General features: G+C 47.5%; 1 protein-coding gene across 1 annotated transcript in view; it reads left to right on the top strand.

Moving 5' to 3' along the window:
- The window catches only part of PET100 (PET100 cytochrome c oxidase chaperone), a 43,949-nt gene that overhangs the window by 3,939 nt on the left and 19,102 nt on the right, over positions 1-20,908 (top strand). The window contains exon 2 of the mRNA XM_069230354.1: positions 12,859-12,945. Coding sequence (XP_069086455.1) covers positions 12,859-12,945 — 87 coding nt within the window. The remainder of the gene's footprint in view (positions 1-12,858; positions 12,946-20,908) is intronic.

The raw sequence follows: 20,908 nt of genomic DNA, 5'->3' as shown, positions 1-20,908 counted from the left end.
CTGGTCAAGGGAGTGATGCTGTGCAGGATGTGCACGTGCAGCCCAGGGAAATGTGGTGCAGGACATTCCGGTGTTGGTTCTGGTATCTGACCAGCCTTTTTAAAGACACACTTTTTAAAGTTTTGGGAGGCTGCAGAGAACTATTTCGGCTCCAGCACGAGGTAGTTGGATGGTCTATATAATTTGACAACATTCTCTGACTAAAAGGAGTGCAGCTTTTGTAGGTTTCAAAACCACTTATTTGCAAACTCGTGGCATCACTGAAAATGACGCTGCATTACCTGGGGTGGGCTAAATTGTCAGATTTCGATTCTGCCGATTCACACAGAATTACATTAAACTCCTGCCAGATTCTGCAGAATTCCGCAACAGGCTGCGGTGGGCATTTGGTACTAATTTGATAGCACAAAATGCACCCTCGCGTACAATAATGGATGTGAGGGTGTGTTTTGCGATATGAAAATAACACAGCCGAATTACATTTAGTGCCCTTACATACTCTGCAGTGATTAGGAGTAAATCACTGCAGAGTACGTAGGGCGCTGAGTGGGTAGTAAAACGTTGAATCACTGTTGAATATGTAGGGGCGCTGAGTGGTGTGCAGTGCTTTCTAAACTTTAGAAACAACTGCATAATCTTATTGCGCAAGTGGAGCACCAGAATTTTAATTAATCAGTAACTCCAAGTTACAAGAGTAATGCAGAATTATCAAAATTCCTTTGATTTCACCGGAGGAATGAAAACCTCCGTCTGGGCCTACGCATTACATTTGACATGACAACGAGTGCATAGAAAATCACAAACAATGAAATGGAATCCATATAAGAGAGAATCTTCTAGTGGCTTCTGGCCCAGATAAGATCATGAGAGATAATTTAATTTCCATGATGTAACTAAGTGAAATGCGATCACTGTACACAGCTTTTAATTTTCTGTTGTACCCTGTGTAATGAGACATTTTGGAGAGAGTTGCATTAAGGCAACAGCATGCACAGCATAAGTAGAGATCCTTGTGTACTCAATTTCATTAAATTGTTTTGTTGCATTTGTTAGCCAAGGGCCATTATTTACCAAAATAAAAGGTTTACAGATGTAGAGCAAGTTGATTTAGTGGGGAGGGGGATAGGGGCATGAGAAAGGATTGATTAGAGCAGGATGTGAACTTAGAAAGTGTCATAAACAGAAAGTTGTGCTTGGTAATAGGAGCAGTCAGAGCAGATTGGGCCTTAAAGAGCCATCTGAGGCTTTGATGTGGGGAAGACTTTTCAATGAGTTTTGTCATGGGTCAGATTTTTTTTCTGAGTTTGCGGTCCTTTTACCTGTACTAGACCTTTACGCCACCCTTTGGGATTTCTTTGGTTGTTGTGATGGTTTGTCTGCCGCTCTCGGGTTTCCCCTTTTCGGTTTCCTGAGTTACTGGTGTTTGGGGAAAAATTGGGACTACTGTTTCTAGATCAGAGCAGAGAGGCTTTGAGGTTGCATTAATCTATTTAGTGCTTTGGTTGAAGGTTCATTTTTAGGCCTCAGCGCTAGACGGCACCCTTGTCTCGATGTCTTGAACTGAGGTGTGCTGTATCTACATCATGAGCTTCAGCCCCGCCCACAGGCATGCCATTAGCTGACTCCATTATGCATTTTCCCCATTTGTCCATGACGTTCATATGGGTCAAGGCGCAGTGGGGTGACCGCTCGCATTTGGGGTCACCCCAAGGGGCTACAGGTGCTGCAGTGGAGTCGGGTGTCACGGATGTCGGTGACACAGCACTTGGGATTCACGATGTTGGGGGACTTCAGTGAGGCTGCGGCGACGTTGGGCCTTGGTTGGATGTTGGTCAGGGTCGTCACACTCCAGCGGGGACCACAGCTTCAAGTTGCAGGCAGTGGCTCGAAGTCATGCAGTGGTGCTGATTCTGGAGTCGCCCAGAGTTGGTGCGCCTATTTTTTCTTGGTTTCAAGCCAGCTTTCCTTTCACTCAAGGGGGCCCAGGAACAGTATTGGCACCACTTGGCAAGTCAGGGTCCTCACCTGGAGTACCCAGGAGCTGGCAGGTGAAGTGTTTGATGTCCCTGACATTTCTTAACAGGAGACAAGCTCTGTCCAAGCCTTTGGAGACACTTCACAAGCAGGGTTTCAGAAAGCAACGTCCAGTCCTTTCCCTCTTAAGGCAGAAGCACCAGGCCAGCACATAAAAGCAACAGGCAGAGTTACGGGCCCTCCTCAAGCATCAAACTTTTCTCCTTGGCTGAGGTTCTTCTTGATCCTGAATTAATCTAAAGTTGTGGGGTCAGCAGTCCAATACATATACTCATTTCTGCCTTTGAAGTAGGCAAACTTCAAAGGGAAGTCTTTGTAGTGCACAAGACCCCGCCTCTTCCTTGCCCTGCCCCAGACACACTCTAGGGGGTTGGAGTCTGTATTGTGAGAGGGCAGGCATAGCCCTTTCAGGTGCAGGTGACAGCTCCTTCCTCCCACTCTAGCTCAGGAAGACTCATCTGGATATGCCGGACACACCTCAGGTCCCTTTGTGTCCCTGTCCAGAGTGAATTCACAAACAGCCCAACTGTCTGTCTGACCCAGATGTGTATTCACCAGCCAGGCAGAGGCACAGAATGGTGAAGCAAGAAAATGCCCACAATCTGAAAGTGGCATTTTCAAACAGAAAATCTAAAAACCAACTTTACTAAAAAGCATATTTTTAAATTGTGAGTTCAGAGACCTTAAACTCCCCCTCTCTATCTGCTCCCAATGGGAAACTACAATTAACAATATTTAAAGGCAATCCCCATGTTAACTTATGAGAGAGATAGGCCTTGCAATAGTGAAAACCAGATTTGGCAGTATTTCACTATCAGGACATGTAAAACACACCAGTACATGACCTACCTTAAACATACACTGCACCCTGCCCATGGTGCTACCTAGGGCCTACCGGAGGGGTGACTTACATGTAGTAAAAGAGAAGGTTCAGGCTTGGCAAGTGGGTACACTTGCCAGGTCAAATTGGCAGTTTAAAACTGCACACACAGACACTGCAGTGGCAGGTCTGAGATATGTTTACAGGGCTACTCGTGGGTAGCACAATCAGTGCTGCAGGCCCACTAGTAGCATTTGATTTACAGGCCCTGGGCACCTCTAGTGCACTTTACTAGGGACTTACTAGTAAATCAGATATGCCAATCATGGAAAACCAATTCAATTTAGACAAAGAGCACTGCACTTTAGCACTGGTTAGGAGTGGTCAAGTGCCCAGTGTATCAAAACCAGCAAAAACGAATTACAGCACACACCAAGAGCTGCCAGGTCTAACACTGCCGCTTGTTTTTTTTTTTTTTTTAGAATATATTTTTATTAACATTTTGCTATTACAACGTTACATATTTATTCATTTCACATGCACTTTTATATCTGCTTCTTATTTTGTACTTTTTCGCTTATTGCTCGATCTTTAGTAACAGTCGTTTTATTTCTCTTTATTCAACCAGTTACTCTTTTACTTATTCAATCACTTTTCTTTGTTACAGCTCTTTGTTCTGCATAAGCAATAGTCAAGCAACAGGTTTAAACCCCTTCTTCCTTGTAACTTGGAATAATGATATAGAGGGTTAGGTGCCACCCAATTGGGTGTGGGAGGAAGGAGGAAGAGGCGGGAATAAAAAAGAACAGGCCACACAGGGCCAACCATGCGGCTATGTGCAAATGATTTTTATAGTTGTTGAACTGAAGGTGCTATGTCAGATCCATTTTTTATTTTAATTTTAAGCAGGGGGTGATATCGACCCAGGGCGCAGGGACGCGCCGTGTAGACGGAGGGGCACGCACACTGCCTATCATGTTCGATGGCGAGGTGGGGATCCACGGCCCAGCTGCCTTCAGGCCTCTACACTTAATGAAAGCCACGTGGAGGTCGGGTTTGTTCTGGGCGCCTATCTATGTGCTACAATCGCCTGGCTCCGACCTCGGCGTGGGTTGGGAGTCGCAGGTTTCTCTTGCTGGGTTCACCAATCTCCTAGTTATACTCTCCCAATTCGTCACTAAGTTCTCCCACCCCGGAGCTATGGGAACCCGGCGGATACTCCTGGCTTCTTCTGCTTTTAGGACCTGTAATTCAGCTCTAGCCCACGTTAATGTATCATTCTCCCAGACAGTCAGTAAAGGACAACCCGCAGCTTTCCAGCCCCTCGAGATTAGTCTCTTATATAGTGCCAGGGTGAGGTCCAAAAAGCGCCCCTTCACTTTTCCACGGAGTGCCGTTGGTCCAAGGCCCAGCAAGCACATCTCGGGGCTGGGTCTTAACTCAACCTCAAGCAATTCAGTTAAGGTAGTCAACATTTCCTTCCAGCCAGTCTGGATCCCAGGGCAAGTCCAAACCATGTGGTCGAAATTCGCCCCACCCCCCCCCGCACCTCGGGCAGGTCGCTGGAGATCCACAGTATATACGGAACAGCCTGTGGGGTGTGAGGTATGTTCTATGCAGGTAATTATATTGAAGGTACCTTAAGCGTGTATTACGGGACACCATCCGGGGGTAAGCCAGTATCTTTTTCCACTCTGAGTCTGTGAGTTCTCGACCAACCGTGCCCTCCCAGCCTCCTCTCAGTGAACGTAGGGGGTCTAAAGCTGCCTCAACCTGGGACCGATATATCTTGGTGATGAGACGTGTTTCCTCACCTAATGTCATCAGTGAGTGCAAGACCCCGTGTGTGTCAGGTTCCGCATTTGCCGTGTCCCAGTGAGCCCTAAGGGTATGTACCAGTCTCCCGTACAGTAGAAACTGTCCACCGGGAACACCCTCCTCCATCAAGTCAACAAATCCCCTCAGGACTCCCTCTTTGAAAAGTCCTCCCACTACTTCTATTCCCGCTGCTAGCCAATGACTGAGTCCCATACTTCCCGGCCCCCTCCCCCTGGGTTCTATAGCAAGTACTGCCAGCGGCAGAGCTGGAGAATACGGGTGACCAACTCCTACTCTTTTCGTGCATCTTTTCCAACATCCTATTGCCACTTTTATCATTATGTTGTTCCCAGGGAGAGTTATCTTCCTGTTTGCCATGTTTGCCGCAATCCACGCCGTATCAATCACTCCCTGGGCCGTATATAAATCCAATTGGCCCCGACCCGTAAGCCACCCGGCTATCCACTGCAATTGGGATGCAAGGTAATATGCCTCAAAGTCAGGTGCCCCCAGGCCTCCCGCTTGGGGAGGCCTGCAGATGGTCACGAGAGTGGTACGTCTTCGCCCACTATCCCAAATTAGTTCTCTAAGCAATGTGTTCAGATCACGGAACCATGCCCGGGGTATTAGCAGCGGTAAATTGGCAAAGTAATAGAGCAGTCGGGGGAGCATGATCATTTTGGATAGCGCCACTCTAGCCATCACTGACAATTTTAAAGAGCGCCAGAATGTTACTGATGATCTCAGCGAACGAAGCGCTCCACCTAGGTTACCCTCTCTTAGGTCAGCCATACCATGGTAGATCTGGATCCCCAAGTATCTAAATGTACGCGGAGCCCATTTCAGGTCCACCGGGCACGCTATGGGGCGACCATATCCAGACGTCAGGGGGAACACATATGTTTTATTACGGTTAAGTCTTAATCCTGATACTAAACCAAATTCCTCAAGTACGTTCAGGGCCCAGGGGAGTCCACTCGCCCCGTCTCTAAGGTATATCAAAATGTCGTCTGCATATAGCGAGATAATGTGATCCCCTGGTCCCCACCGAATCCCTCTGCCCGCTCCTTCACCTCGCACCCACGCCGCTAAGGGTTCCATCGCCAACGCGAACAACAATGGAGACAGGGGGCATCCCTGTCTAGTTCCCCGATGCACTGGGTAAGCAGCTGAGACCGTCCTACCCGTCTTGACCCTTGCCAATGGGGACGAATATAACAGGTCCACCCAGGCAACCCAGCCACCACCCAGGCCCATTTTTAACATTGTCGCCCTCAAGTAATCCCATCTGATCGAGTCGAAGGCCTTTTCAAAGTCCACAGCTAGCAAGGTCCCGGCTGGTGGCTTCGCCTCATCAGGCATATGCATTATAGAGAAAATCCGCCTAAGATTCAAGGAGGTGCTGCGACCAGGAATAAAACCGTTCTGGTCAGGGTGCACCAGGGTCGGCATAAGGGGCAGTAACCGATTAGCTAGTATCTTACTCAAGATCTTAAAGTCGCTATTTAGCATTGATAGTGGTCTAAATTCTGTTACCGATGGATCACTAATGTTTGTTTTTGGGAGCGGCACAACCAATGCTTCACGGAGCGTGGAAGGGAGCACCCCATTCTTTACCGCCTCCATATACATTTCCTTCAGTCTGGGAGTTAATAAGGATTTATACTTTTTATAAAAATCCATCGGAAGACCATCTGTGCCCGGGGTCTTCCCAGGAGCCAGCTGCGTGATTGCTTCGTTTATCTCTACTGCAGTCACTGGACCCCCCAAGCCGGCCCCGTCCTCCGGGCTCAAAGCCGGCAGAGACATCCGAGTTAGGAAACCATCAAGGATCCCCACCTCCAAGTCTGTGGGCTTCCTATACAAGTACGTATAATAATCTTTGAATGCGTCGTTAATGGATTCTGGACTAATTCTGCGTGTCCCACCCCTGTCCAATACACTTGCAATAGGACCACTATCACCATTCGGGCGCACTAGCCATGCCAAAAGTCTACCGGATCTCCCCTCCTCTGATTGCATGGATACCAAGTATCTTTGCACACTGTGGCATCTAAGACGCTCTTCTATTCGGGAGTGCTCCCTACGCGCACTCTCGTACTCTTCATCCGCTTGTCTTGTGGGGCCCTGTCTCAACTCCCCCTCGTGGATGACCTTCTCCAGTGCGTCTAATTCTCTCTCAAGTGTACGTTTTATCCCCACTGACTGTCCCAGACAATGACCCCGCGTCCCCACCTTGAGTGTCTCCCACTCTATGCCTCTGGAGGAAGTGGATCCCCGGTTATCCTCTATGTGTTCCTCTAAGTAGCTTTGTACCCCCTCCCTGTACGCTTGGTCCTCCAAGGCCGACGGAAGCATTCTCCATGCCGGTATAGGAGGTCTGTCCCGAGATACATTCAATGTCATCAATAGAGGATTATGATCAGATATTGTGCGGGCAAGGTACTCCGCGTGGGTCATATTTCGGGCCAGCCCTGCTGTGCAAACTATTCTGTCGATTCTAGTATGTACCTGGTGGAGGCCCGAGTAAAACGAATAATCCCTGGCAACAGGGTGTTGTAGCCGCCAAGCATCCACCAGTCCCCAGGCGTCCAGCCACTCTGCTAGTTTTTTTGCTGCTTTAATTGATGTTGCTCCCTGCAGTGGGGGGTTAGACCTATCTAGGTCGATATCAAGCACTGCGTTAAAGTCTCCTCCTATTAGTACTTCCCCCGTGCATTGACAAGTGAGATGCCCAGACAGGCCCGTCATGAATAATGCTTGTTCCTGGTTGGGGGCGTATATACAACTCAGGGTCAACTGGAGCCCCTGTAGTTTCCCTTCTAGAATGACAAATCTTCCCTCCCTGTCTATGTTGGAGGAATCTAGCACAAATGGAACTCCCGCTCTAATCCAAATTAGGGTTCCTCTTGCGTAAGCTGAATATTCTGTGGCAAATACCTGACCCCTCCATCTCCTCCGTAATTTCTCCCCCTCTCCGGGCGCGAGGTGAGTCTCCTGTAGCATAGCTATATGCACCCCTCTTCTTTTTAAAAAGGAAAGAATTCTATGTCGCTTACTCGGAGTGCCCATCCCCCTAACGTTCCAGGTCATAGTGTTGTAGCCCCCCATCGTATTCTTAGAACCCGTTGTACATGGAGTCTACGTGCCCCCGGCCCCGGCCAAGCCCCCCAGAAGCTTGCACCTTCATTATGATCAGCCCACATCGCACATATAGCCGGTATAACTAATAACAAAAAAACCCAACTCCCCTTCCCCAGGGTGCCTCCAAAACTGTAGGCTGCCCAATAAGTCCTACAACACTGCAGATCACACAAACACATCAAGTCAATACTCGCCGGTCAGGGTTGACAGGCGAGAAACAGGTCCGGGGGGGCGGCCAGGTCCGGAGGGGCCACCGTACTTCTTATCTTGACTCGCCTTTCAGCGCCGGTGCGGGTTCTGTTTAGATCAGTTCATCAGCCGTTTGTGGGGTTACCTCCGGCGCACTAGTCGATCCCCCAGAGCCCTCGGGCGAGGACACCACTATGTCTTCTGATTCCTCTTCAGAGACCGCCGGCGGGGACGATTCCACTCCCATCTTGGCTGCCGCTTTTAGGGCTTCTCTCTTTCCAGTCTCCCTTTGTGCCTGCGTGGGTGCTAGCCGTCGGCCGCCCCCTGGCCTTCTCCCTCTCAGGGCCCGCCGGGACCCCCCCCCACCGCGGCCCCCCGGCGCAGGCCGCGCCGGGCCCGACCCCGAGCTCTCAAGCCACTCCCATGCCTCCTCCGGAGTCTGGAGGAAAGTGGTTTTCCCCTCCACAATCACTCGTAGTCTTGCTGGATAGAGCAATGAGTACTGTATCCCTTCTTCTCGTAAAGTTCTTTTAACGGCCAGGAAGGAGGCACGCTTGTTTTGGACCTCCAAGGTGAAGTCAGGGAACAGTGTTGCTTCGCCATTGGCCACTTTAAACGGACCCAATTCCCTGGCTTTCTGCAGGAGGATGTCTCTGTCACTATAGTGCAGGAGTTTAGCAATTACAGCCCGGGGCGGTCTGCCAGGGGCAAGCGGTCTAGCCGGCACCCGGTGTGCACGTTCCAATGAATAAAAGGGGGTCAGGCATCCTGGTGCCACAACCGTACTTAGCCATTTCTCCAGAAACTCCACCATGTTAGTCCCCTCGACCCCCTCAGGGAGACCCACCACGCGAATATTGTTTCTCCTGTTTCTGCCCTCTGCGTCCTCAGCTCGCCGTTCGAGCTTCGCCACTCTGTCTGCCAGAGAGGTCACCTCCGCTGATACTTCTGCTTGTTTTGGAACAACTTCCTCTAGTGTTGCTTCTGCCTCCTTTACTCTGTCGGCCAATTTGTGGTGGTCGGCTCTCAATAGCCCCACCTCTATCGCCACCTGATTAATGTCACGCTGTAGAGTGGATTTGGTGTCCTCAATGGCACCCAGTATCTTGTCCAGGGTGTCCTGAACCTTGGTTTGTGACTGGCTCTGTGTGGTCAGCTCGTTGTCCGCCATTGGTATCAGTGTCATGGGTTCCATGGCTTTGTTCTTGTGTCTGCCCTTGGAGGGCATTGGATATGCAGAGGAGGGCGTCTCAGCGAGGCCGGCGCGCCGCGCAGGTAATTATGCTGCCTGCTGTTGGCCTGCCCGTTCACCCAATCTGTTGCCGTCAAGATCTCAGGTTCTGGTCGCTCTAGGAGGAGTCTCAGACACCAAGCCAGTCATCTCCAGCTCGTTGGGCCACAGTAAGCAGGTGCGCCCAGGATCCTCGATGTCGCCGTGTAGCTCGCCTCCGCCGAGCGTCCCCACCAGCGGCGCAGTCGGAAACAAGGTGGTCTGGATCGGGTCGGGGGTGGCGCCTCCCCCAAGACCGCGCCGCCCTGCGCGGGAGGGGCAGCCGCGGCAGGCCCCCAAGGCCGCGCCGTCTCCAGCAGCCAGGAGGGACCCCAACCCCGGGCAACAATGGTGCGCAGTCTCAAATTTCGGATGATAACAGCAATCAGCACGGGGCGGACCCTCGCCGCCACACCCCGCGACGGGCGATCAGTGTCCAACTTGAACCGTCCTAGGCACAGGGGGCCCCCCCGCCACCATACAGGGGGCACCCGGGCAACGGCAGTCGTACGGCCCCCAGGGGGCACAGGAGAAGCGGGCTCCCTATCAGTCCTCCTCGGGGCGCCTCTTGTCCCCTTGTCTCCTCACCGTCCGTGCCCCCGCAGCCGGGAAGCACCAGGCCCCGTCTCCCGGGTGGGAGGCCAATTTCACTCCGTCCGGCGTCCCCACTCGGCACTCCGATCTGCCCCTCACACCTCGGGGCGGGCCCGCGCACAGCCTCCGCGCCCGACGCGGCACGCCGCACGTCCCAGGACCGCGGCCGCAGCCCGCCAGCAGGCCCCCGGGCACGATCCCCGCCGGGCCACACGAATCCGCAGGGGGCCACCCCCGGGGCAACGGCCCCTCGCCAGTGGCCCCACCCGCAATCGCCGCTCACCTCCTCCTTCGCTCCGAGCCAGCGGCACCTCAATTCAGCGCGGGGCGGCCCCGCCCGTCAGCTAGGCCGCAGCCCCGATCGGCCCCGGGAACCCAGGCGCTCACCCCGGGGGCCAAGCCGCGCCGCCACCGTCTCCCCACGTCTTCAGCAGTCGTTACGCTCCACTTTGAGCGCGACACTGCCCGCCCCAGCGCGTCTAGGCATACGTTTGAAGTCGGCCCCTCCGGAGCCGAGCGGTTAAGCGTGCGCCATGCTCAGCTCCGTGGCCACGCCCCCCTAACACTGCCGCTTGTTTAGTTTGTTTTCAGCTGCTGCGATGCACATTTTTTGCTGGTTCTCAGCACTTCTTAATGAACACAAACATTTGTGTTTTCAGCTGATCCTGGCCCCCTACCCCCCAGCCCCTCTCTCCTGGTGAAAGAAAACAAACAGCAGTGGGCTCCAGTGCAAAGACACACCAGTGCCCAGCCCCGGCATATCATCCTCACCTTCACCCCCCAGCCCCACCTCGCTCCCCATTTAACATGTTAACACTCACAATGAGGTGTGAGGCGTCTCAGGGAAATGAACAGCTGTAAAATATCTGTCTGATTAGGGCAGATTAATTAATTATTGGTTGCTCAACAGGCTGGTTCAGAACTTTCAGTTTTGGGGTGTAAGTCTTCTATACCCTTTCCCGACTCCACTGCTTTCGTCATAGCTTGTGTTATCTCTGAAGGATGCCAGTGTCTGGGAGTTTAGTGTGTGTTTTAAATCACTGAGGAGTTTGTTGGCATCATTATAGTTTTCAGCCCAAGCACTGAGTGGCATTAAGGTCTGTCCTGGACCACGTTCACTAAGAGCGTTGGCAATGTTAATGCTTAGTTTATACCAGTTAAACCAGCCCCAGAGCCGTACAGAAATGCATTAACATTGCCAGTGCCTATAGCCCTCGGATTGCCAAGACCTATTGGCTTTGTCATTGCTTTTTTGGTGTTACTAACCTTCCAAGCATTTTCGGGCCACTTCACCTTTGTTGTATTCTTGTTCCTTAATGATGGCTTTTTTGTTGTTGTTGTCTCTCATTCATCATAAGGTTTAGGAAGCAAGCCACTGTGGCTGATATGTATTGGTTGATTGGCTCCCTTCTAGATACAGTGTCATCTCTTCATAGTTTCTGATGCTTGCCTCCTTTGAGGCTTTCCATATAATCCTCTTCCACTGGACCTTGTACCAAACAAGGAAGTGGTAGAGATTCCTTGATTGCTGACAATTGCATCCATATAGATTGAGTCCCTTTGGCCCGAGCAACATCCGCAATCTTATAGGTCTAAGATCTTATATCTAGTCATACAGAAAAGTATCCTGCCTTCATTGTTTATTGTGCGTTAAGTGTATTTCTCCACACAGTGGTGGTAAGGTGAAAACATGGTCCACTGTTGACAAGGGTGCTTAGAAAACCTCACTGGTAGGGTATAATAAGCTGCTTGTCTTCAGTCTGTCCTTGTTGGTTGTGGAGAATTATTTTCGTGAAAGATCAGGCCTTCAGTATCAGCTGTTCAGTTTGTTGGAAGTATGTGTATGTACCATTAATTTTTCACATAGTGGGAGAATGACACTTGCACTGGGAGATCGGAAATAACAGTTTGGATGCACAGGCAGTGAAAATTGTTTGAAGGAGTGAAAGCCACCATATTTAGAGATGTTTAAGCATTGATTCACTGTGAGATTGGGTCTGGTGATGTGTTTGTCTTTCATTCTGTCAATTACTTGATGATTTTTTGCAACAAAAGCCAATCTTGGGTTTCGTGAATACTGGAGTTGTCTGCCAGGAGGTAAGTCATTCAGGACTGTGTGAATGGCGGAGACCAAGTTTGTTCTAATGCAGACTCTTTGAGGACTCTCACGTTAATTATTTCGGCTCTTGACACGGCTTCGTTTAGATGCCTGGCCGATGTCCCTCCTTTCTATCATGTTTAGTAGACGGATTAAGTCTTCCACTTATTGGCAGTTTGCAGGTGCCCTTAGATAATCACAGTATTCTTGAGGTGTCTGTGGTCAACCGTGATGTGATTACAAGTCTCTGGCTAAAGAGACTATACATAACGGGGACAATTAGCCTTAACCTCACTAACCCTGTGTCAGTTAGTAACCGCAGCAGGACCTGTGAGAAATGCATTTCCAGACACCGCACAACCAGTTTAGGGTTTTTTGTGACTCTCTTTCTACACTTAGTACTGGCATTTACTAGCTAACATGCTAAATCCCTGTTGATCTACAAAGGGTTTAGTATGATTGTGGTGAATCGAAGCTATAGTTATGCCTAAATAGCAGCAACCTGCTTCTTAAATAAAGTGTGATCTGGTAGATTTTCGTAAGACTAGGAGTTTTTGAAGCTATGTTGAGACTGTGGATGTTTACTTGGGTCCAGTTGAGGGAGGGCTAGGAGCTAACGTTGTGGGGAGTATGAGATTGGTTGTTTGCGGTTGTGTGTGGATAAGCAAGGGCGGTGTTAGGAGCTGTGTGAATGTGTGCCAGTGGAGTTTCTTCTTGAGCTGTGTAAAGATCTGCATGCACCAAGGATGTGGTTAGAGATGTGCACAGACGTGGTCCAGTCTGATAAATAGAGCGGTACTTAAACCACCACTGGTCCCCAGTACTGTTTTCATGAATGTGGTGTAAGCATTCCTGTGCAGCACCAATTTCGTGTTCTATCCTTTCTTGCAGATGATGCTCTACCTGTCGTTCCCAGTTACCATGTTCTGGATTTCCAACCAAGCTGAGTACTTTGAGGAGTATGTAGTGAAACGAAAGGCAAGTATCCCCCCACATTTACCCTTTCTAAAAAACAACAGTGCTGCTATGCTATACGCAACTCTGACTGTTCTCAACATTTCTTAGCTTCCAACCAACAGGAAACAGGCAAAAGCTGCGGACCTGGTTTATAACTCCAGCCAGTGCTGGCGTACTGCAGCCTAATACAAAAGAGCTGCAATTGACTAACACTGCACTTTTTTTTTTTTTTTACAAATGTATGTCGAATAGTATATCTCCGCATCTCAACTGTTCACAAAGCTGTTACGTCCTTGAAAGGTTGAAAGGTGCACTGAGTGCATAAAATGTGCACGGTATAGGCTAGTTCTAGCTTTCTTCAAGAAACTGGCGCTAAGCCGGGGAAACTATTTGTGAAGTAAATTGTCATTCCGCCTGGTTTCACAGTCACTCAAGCAGAAGTGTAAGACCTTGAAGGAATGTGATCTTGTGGGGAGATAAATCAATTCAAGAATAAAACGGTATAAAGCATTCATATCTCAGGTTAGCTGAACTTTCTGGCGTTAAGTGTAAATAGGGTTGTCTCGTACGATGCCAGTTGGAATGTTGTTTTACTGGTTTAAGAAATTCCGTACTAGAGGAAAACTGCATATCATGCACGAAAGTTTGAATCACATGCAACACTTCTAATAATGATATACGCCGAGTGTTTTGAACGTGTTATTACAGAGGAAAAACACCCTAAGTAGTGTTTGAACAAGGAAAGCTTGTGATATCAGTATAGTTTCTCTATCGCTGAGCTAGTCCCTTGCCCATCCCATAAAAGCTGGTAAGCACCTCTACTGAAAATGAGAGCGCACAGTGGAAACCTCATACAGATACCTAACATTTGATATGAGTCAAGCAAATAATAGATCTCAAAGAACAGAAGGGAAAACCTAGGGGTAAAGGCGTTTTGTTTACATCTGATAGAGCAATAGATGCAACGTTGACGCTGATCCCGAGAGTGACAGATCTATTTCAGGTTTGCGCAGAAGCAGTTACAAGTCTGTGTGCTGATTCTTGGCATGCACTGGTGGACTGCAGAAAGTAGTCGCACACAAGAAAGATACGGAAATGGCTGCAGGCTGTCATAGATGCATTTGTATGGTTGTTAAAAAAGGCTACTGATTGCCATTTTAAACAAGGCCTGATGCGAGAGCTTCGACATGGGTATCTTAATGAACTTAAAATGGCCTCTTTTGGTGGGTGCCTCTACCTACAGATTCCCCACCTTGAGTTTCAATCAGAAAATGCAAATTATCATCTAAAATCCAGGGCCTCCCCTGGTGTGAAGTCACAGAGCAGTACGTATGGCGCCACTTTGGAGCTTTGGCGTAAGTGCTGTTTCTTTGCATGTTTCGATGTGAACCTGGAGACTTCTCTGTTTCCCAAGTAACCTTAATACTTTTTACTTTGCACTGCTTAAAGGTAACGTAATCAAAGTAGAGATCAAGTTGCCTTAAGAGACATTTTTATGGTTTGTGGGACTTTTTTCTGATTCACATGAGGTCTGTGTGTCAAGCCTGGACTCCGTGCACACTTGTGGTCTTTCCTGGACCACGCCTTCTTGACTTCAGGATCCATAGAAGTCCTTGAAGGATCTTACTACACATCTGAAGGCTGCAATTAGCTCCAACATTTACACAGGTCACAATCTCAGTATAAATAGGTAGAAGCTGCCTTTTTTTATGAGCAAGTATCTTGCTCCTAGTTTAGGACTTATAGTGCTGATGACTCCTCTTCATTTGGACACCGATCCCTCTTCAGATATAGGTCTTTGGATCGGTGGAGTTGCTCACTGACTTCAATAGCGCCTTCAGTGTCCTGCTGTGGTGAACATGAGCCTGTTGTTGGTGCTCTGCCCTGTTTCGGCTCCACGTTTGGCTTTTCTGGCTAGTAGGACTGCTGGGATAGCTACTTTCACCCAATCTTTTAACTATGTTCTACCCTATTCTAACTTCCTTTGGTGCACCTTGGGGTCCCAAGGCATCTGCAGCTATCTCACTCATGTGCTTACTTGTAGCTTCTTCCTCGACACTGGTCAACTCCGTCTGTGAGCCTGACACTGCCCTGCTTTGCTAGCTGTTGTTTTGCCTTTTTGTCATAGACTCCGTTCTCAGGACACAAGGGGCGGTCTCTTTTGATGCTTTCATGATATTGCAAAAGTAGAGCCGGATGTAGATTCCCTATGATCTTGCTTGAACTTAAGAAGTTCCCTGTTTTGGGTCCCAGACACTATATAACATCAGTACCTCTACTGTAATTACTCCAGATTCTCTCCGGTCAGCCCCATCCATCTTTCATGGAGGTATTGAGCAAGGCAGTTGAGGTCCTAAAAACGTCTCTGTGCTTGGATGCCTGGCAAAGATGAAAACTTAAATTTTGAGCGAAATTCTGTAAACCGATTTCTTTATGTCGGAACCCTAATTGCCTTTAAATGAGGCGTGATTGGGCTCGGTCATGTTAGTTTAGAATAGACCAGTTTCTGCATAAGCTGTCAACTGTAAGGTGGCTTGTCGTCACTGACTGGCCTGGTTTACCTGCCTTTTTTTGTCATCTCTCACAGCTATATAGGGTGTAGGGCTATAGGTTTTCAATTTTACAGGTGCCTGAGCTGATCTTTCCTTACCTTCTCCAGCTGACTGGGAGTTGTGGCTGGAACTGATCGGCAAATATTTTCCTTTGGGAGTTTTTGTATTTGGATCCTCTAATTCTGTGTGGCTCCTGGTGCGTTACTTGCACACACTGTGGTTCCTCTGTTGCTGAATTGCATGAGATGAGACTTAGCTGAAGAGCTACATGACGAATTTTGAGATGCTTGACCAATTCTTAAGCCTGCTTATAACACAGCAGGCTTGGTAGCTATATTTATGGGCTCCTTGGTTGTCCTTCGTAGATGAGCCGAGTTGAGCTGCTTGGGCCTTCAAGGAGATACTGGTGCAAATGTGCTGGATGTGCTCTTGATGGATGTTAACTTTCTAAGAAGTATACTTCCCTAAACATAGATCATGCTGCTAGGGGTGTGTGTTAAAGCCTGATCTGTTGGTTTACCATCTTTTGCAAACATACTTGGATTTCGTGGGAAATTGGGACGTTTTACTGCTCTGTAACCTAACAGGCATTACCAACACTCAGATACTGAACACCAGCTCTTCCTTCTCTCCCGGGGATGTGGTGCCTTCATAGGGTACAGTGGCGCTAAAGCTACAATTTGTGTTATCTTTATCCCCAGCTTATCCTGTCAGAGCAAGTTTAATGCCTCCTTAAGGAATGGGTTTAACACAGTGGTGATGCTATTGGGAATGGTGCTGTTTGGGCTAAGTCTACGCTTAGGTTACTGTGCTGCTGGGCCCACTTATGCTGTCTCCCTTTTGATCTCCTAGTGCTCAATTCCCAGGCAAAATGAAGAGGCTAACTTTCACTTCTGTGGAAAGCAACTATTCCTTACAGAAAGGTCCTCCGTGATGACTTATGAAGTTGTGCCCAATAGTTGAAAGTATTTGGTCTAGTGATATAGTTGAAAGTATTTGGTCTAGTGATTGCTGATTTGATGGCTGTTCATTTCTTCCATGGTAGGGGATGGTGCCTAGGTTATGCTGTGGTTGATCATTTGACCTGCACTTAATTGAACTGGTGATCCCTTCTTCTTAGTTCAAGTGTTCCCTTTCTTGTGTTGAGAGAGGCCGAGTTCTTCATGGCAGTCTGCCCTGTTTTCGAGGTAGTGATACTTGGTCATCAACCACCTTTTTGAGTAAGTGGGATTATATGTTTTCAGCAACTTCTAGCTATTAGGTTATGGTCCCACTGGCGGCTTCTTGAGGTTGGGCGTAGCCCTGACTGGTAGGTATCTTTGTGCGAAATGTAATAGGAGCAGATATTGGGATACTTCTCACCATCTTGTTGGCAAGTGGAGCCAGTGTCTGTGAGTGCTCTGTTGAGTCTTGGTTGCTCCTTGACATTCTCTTTCAGATGTGGTTGACCAGGTTGTCTATGACTGTTAAAATCAGAAGTTTTGCTTGAATGGTCTTCATTTCTGTCAATGCAGTAGTGATCATGCTTGTGCCTCTTTTGAAGGCATTGCTTTGGAAGGACATGAACTATTTTGGAACAAGAATCTCCTTCTGATCTACTTCTGTTTCCTCCTCCTCCTACTTGGATTCTTCTGCCACCTAGGATTAACTGGTGTTGGAGAATTGGTCCCTGTCCACTTGCTCTGTCGATTGGCTTTTGTAGCTAGGTAGGTGTTCAGGTGGCATAGAACCTTGGTCCTTTTAAAGGGAAGGGACCTCTTGAGATGCCTATCCTAAACAGGAGTTTTCTTCTGGTGAGTCTAACCTGTTGGTTTCCCAGGAGGGTATTTCTACACTATGAGGAAATCTGGTTGCATCTTCTTTCGGGCTACCCTTCTATCCATGCTCGAGGGGAGTCTTTACATCCTTCTACTTTCTCTTCTTAATATTGCCGTCAGTTGAGCCTGTTTGACTTTGATCAGGGGTCTTTTAGCATCAGAGATGAGGGTCCAGTTTGTGACTGCCCGTAAAAATTGCCAAGTCGCTGATGAAATTAGATAGACGTGGGAGCTTAGAACCGGGGGAAATGGACCCTAGTCCCCCATATGTAGAATGAACTTAGGATAAATGGTAAGTTCCCACTTGCAAATTGATAATTTATAAGCATCCAATTGCCAAATATACAATGATGTTCCGTACTCCGAAACTAATGATCAAACTTGAAATTTATTAAGCAGTTGTAAGTCACTTCATGTCGTGCTACAGGTAGATGGAGCATAGAAACTAGTGGATACACAGCCAACACGTGTTTCGCTCTATGAGGTGCGCTCACCAGGGCTTTCTCAAGGCATACTTGTTTTTCATTTTCACTAGTAACAGTGTTCAGAATACTAACATGATAATGGTCAATCCGTACCAATAACTGCCGGAATAGGCCGAGCACCTCATAGGGCGAAACACGTGTTGGCTGAGTATCCACTAGTTTCTACGCTCCATCTACCTGTAGCACGACATGAAGTGACTTACAACTGCTTAATAAATTTCAAGTTTGATCATTAGTTTCAGAGTACGGAACATCAGTGTATATTTGGCAATTGGATGCTTATAAATTATCAATTTGCAAGTGGGAACTTACCATTTATCCTAAGTCTTTTAGTATCAGACCTTGCTATGTGGCATTACATTCTTACTTTTCTGGACTGTTACTGTTTGGTGTCCCAAGTGTTTTTTGTCAAGCCATGATGTTCTGAATATGTTTGCAGGTTTCTGTTACTTATGTATTTCACCTTTCTCCTGTGGGGGTGGTTATGTTCAGGGCAGTGGCGGTTGGTGCTGAAAGTGGTTAGGTGTAAAAGTTCTTAGTGCCCTGTGGCAAGTGAGTGTAGTGAGCAAGCCCTACTGTCAAAAGGGGGATTTGGCAGTTCTCCCCTGTGAAAACCTTGAAAAAATAATGGGAAAATTGTGCATTTTTAAGCAAATTTGAGAAAGCAAGAAGGTTAATAAAGTAATTGTGACATCAATAAAGAGATTTTGTATGATAATGATGTAGCTGGCTGCTTATTCAGTATAACCACATAGCTGTTAGTTGGTCTGAATTGGCTGCCCAGCTCGCTGTGCCCTGGCTCATCTCGAGGCCCAAGCTATATCCTCCCTCCTGCCAGCCACTACTGCTTTTGTGCTGTCCTTTATCTCCACCTAGTTCCCAGGCAGTCAACCTCTTGTGCTGCCTCTCCTCCATGTAACACATTGCTTGTGTGCTCTCTCCCCGACTCTAGACGATAACAGAAGTCTCATGTGCTATCTTTTTACACCTTCACATTTCTCGTGTGCTCCTTCTCCTCCTGATGCTCTCTTTCTCTGGACCATCAGCCTCCTGTGGTATCCTTCAACTCCAGTGCTTTAGTCTTGCAATTCCTCCTCCCTGTGCTCTCTCCTTCACTACACCCCCATCCTCAGGGGCGATTTCAGATCCAGAACATTACAGGCAGTGAATTCTCAAGATCATTTTAAGCTCTGGTCACAAACAACATACACAAACTCTTGTACATGCATAGAACTATCCAGAGAACTGTTAATCCGACAAACGTCCAGAGCCATTCGTACAGTAACATAATTGATCCATATTATCCTTAAAATTCCCTGTTCACAAATCCCTTACTTCACACAGGTGTTCGATTTCAGGACTTTATCTTCACAACTTTGTGAGGTTATTTGTAAAGGTTTGTAAACTTCATGAAGATAGCGATTTTCATATTTTTTAAAAAGGCAGGAGCGAAGATACATCAAAATTATTTTCGCTCTATAAATTAAAAAAGAACAAGCATTTGCAGTGCAGGAGGTCTCACATTTTCTTGATTTACAGCTATTGGCATTGTAAATTCATAACTGGACTTTTCTTGCCACATAAATTGGTCAACCCTGCCTCATAATTTCAAAATAGCTGTAATTAGAGTTGAGTGAGTTCCATAGGGCTCTGGGCTCTGGTGTTATGGCACCTGTTGCTCCATTGATAACTAGACCTCAGGAGAGAAAGCAGATGGGGAAGAAAGTGAGATGCGAAAGAAACAGACAAAGGGAAGAAAGAGAGGGGGTTGTAATGAAATAAAAGAAAGAAGGGAAAGAAAGAAAACGAGAAAATGAAAACAACTAAGAAGAAATAGAGCAAACGTGTGAGACAAAAAAGGGAAGGAAGCTAGCGAAAGAAAGATAGAGGAAAAAATAATAAAAAGTGTGAAAAGAAAGATAAAAATGAACCCTAGAGGAAAAATGAGATGGTGAGAGAAACAAGCGGCAAAAGAACCATGTACTGACACATTTCCCACAGACACAGAATGGGAAAACATCTTTGTCACGTCGATCCCAACAAGTAACTTGTGGCTTCCACATACAGACAGGAAAAAGAGGGATTTATAGTAAAAAGTGAATTGACAGAAAAATATAGGAAAAACACCAGAGAAAGGAAGGGAGAAAGACCTAAAAAAAGAGAAGGGATGCATACTGAGTCAAAGGAAAGAGCTAATAAAAAAGACATAGAAAGAATGAAGGAAAGAAAAAAATAGTGAAAGAATGAACGCCTGATGAAGTTAAGAGAAGAAACAAGGAAAGAAATAACAAGAGGAAAAGGGAAGTTTGAAAGAGGAGGTAGCAAGAGGAAAAGGGAAATAAAAAAAAAAAGGGAAAGGAGTAGAAATAAACAGTTGAAAGAAAGAGCAAAACTGTTAACGTGTGGATTTTAAGAGCTGGAAAGAGAAATGTGGGAACGAAAGAAAACATTGAGAGTAAACAGAGTAAAGGAAAGAACAGAGTGAGGTAGGTGAAACATATCCTCACAAACAAAGATGGCAGTTAAGAATAGATTTAATTGGCTCCCCCAGGTCCTCAAATAGAAGTTAGAGTAAGGAACAGCAAGGGCACTGCATAACAGCAGAAGGTGCATTAGAAGAGCTGGATTTGAACCCCAGTACAGCAATATTGGGGCTCTTCAGATCAGGATAAGAGGTATAGACACAGCTGTGTCCTGGCCCAGTGATGGAATAACAGAAAGGCAGTGGGTGAGGAATGAGAAACTGAGGGCCATGTAATTCCTGGTATTGGAATAATGGGGTGCAGCAGGTTAGGGTTGAGGTCCACTGACAGAGTTGTATGTGGTCTGCAGTTCTGGAATAGTAACGGGCAAACAAGGTCAGAAGTGAGGTATGTTAATGGAGCCATGTGTGGATCCTAGTGTTGATGTGCCAGTGTTTTGCGGAGTGTTAACCTGGAGGTGCCCTGGTGAAGCTGCGAGTCGGGCCCAGTATGGGAGTGACATTGCCTCTAAACCACAGAAGCAAGGAGTCCCAAAGGGCATGTGTGTGAGCCTTAGTACTAAGAAGAAATGTGCACTGAATGTTAGAATTCATGGATTCTGGCGGAACTGTGGTGGTTCCCATCAACAGTGGCGTTGGATGTTAGAC

Source organism: Pleurodeles waltl, chromosome 4_2, assembly GCF_031143425.1.
Source record: "Pleurodeles waltl isolate 20211129_DDA chromosome 4_2, aPleWal1.hap1.20221129, whole genome shotgun sequence".
NCBI lineage: Eukaryota > Metazoa > Chordata > Amphibia > Caudata > Salamandridae > Pleurodeles > Pleurodeles waltl.
The sequence above is the reverse complement of the archived record's forward strand: the minus strand, read 5'-3'. Positions and strand labels throughout refer to the sequence as shown.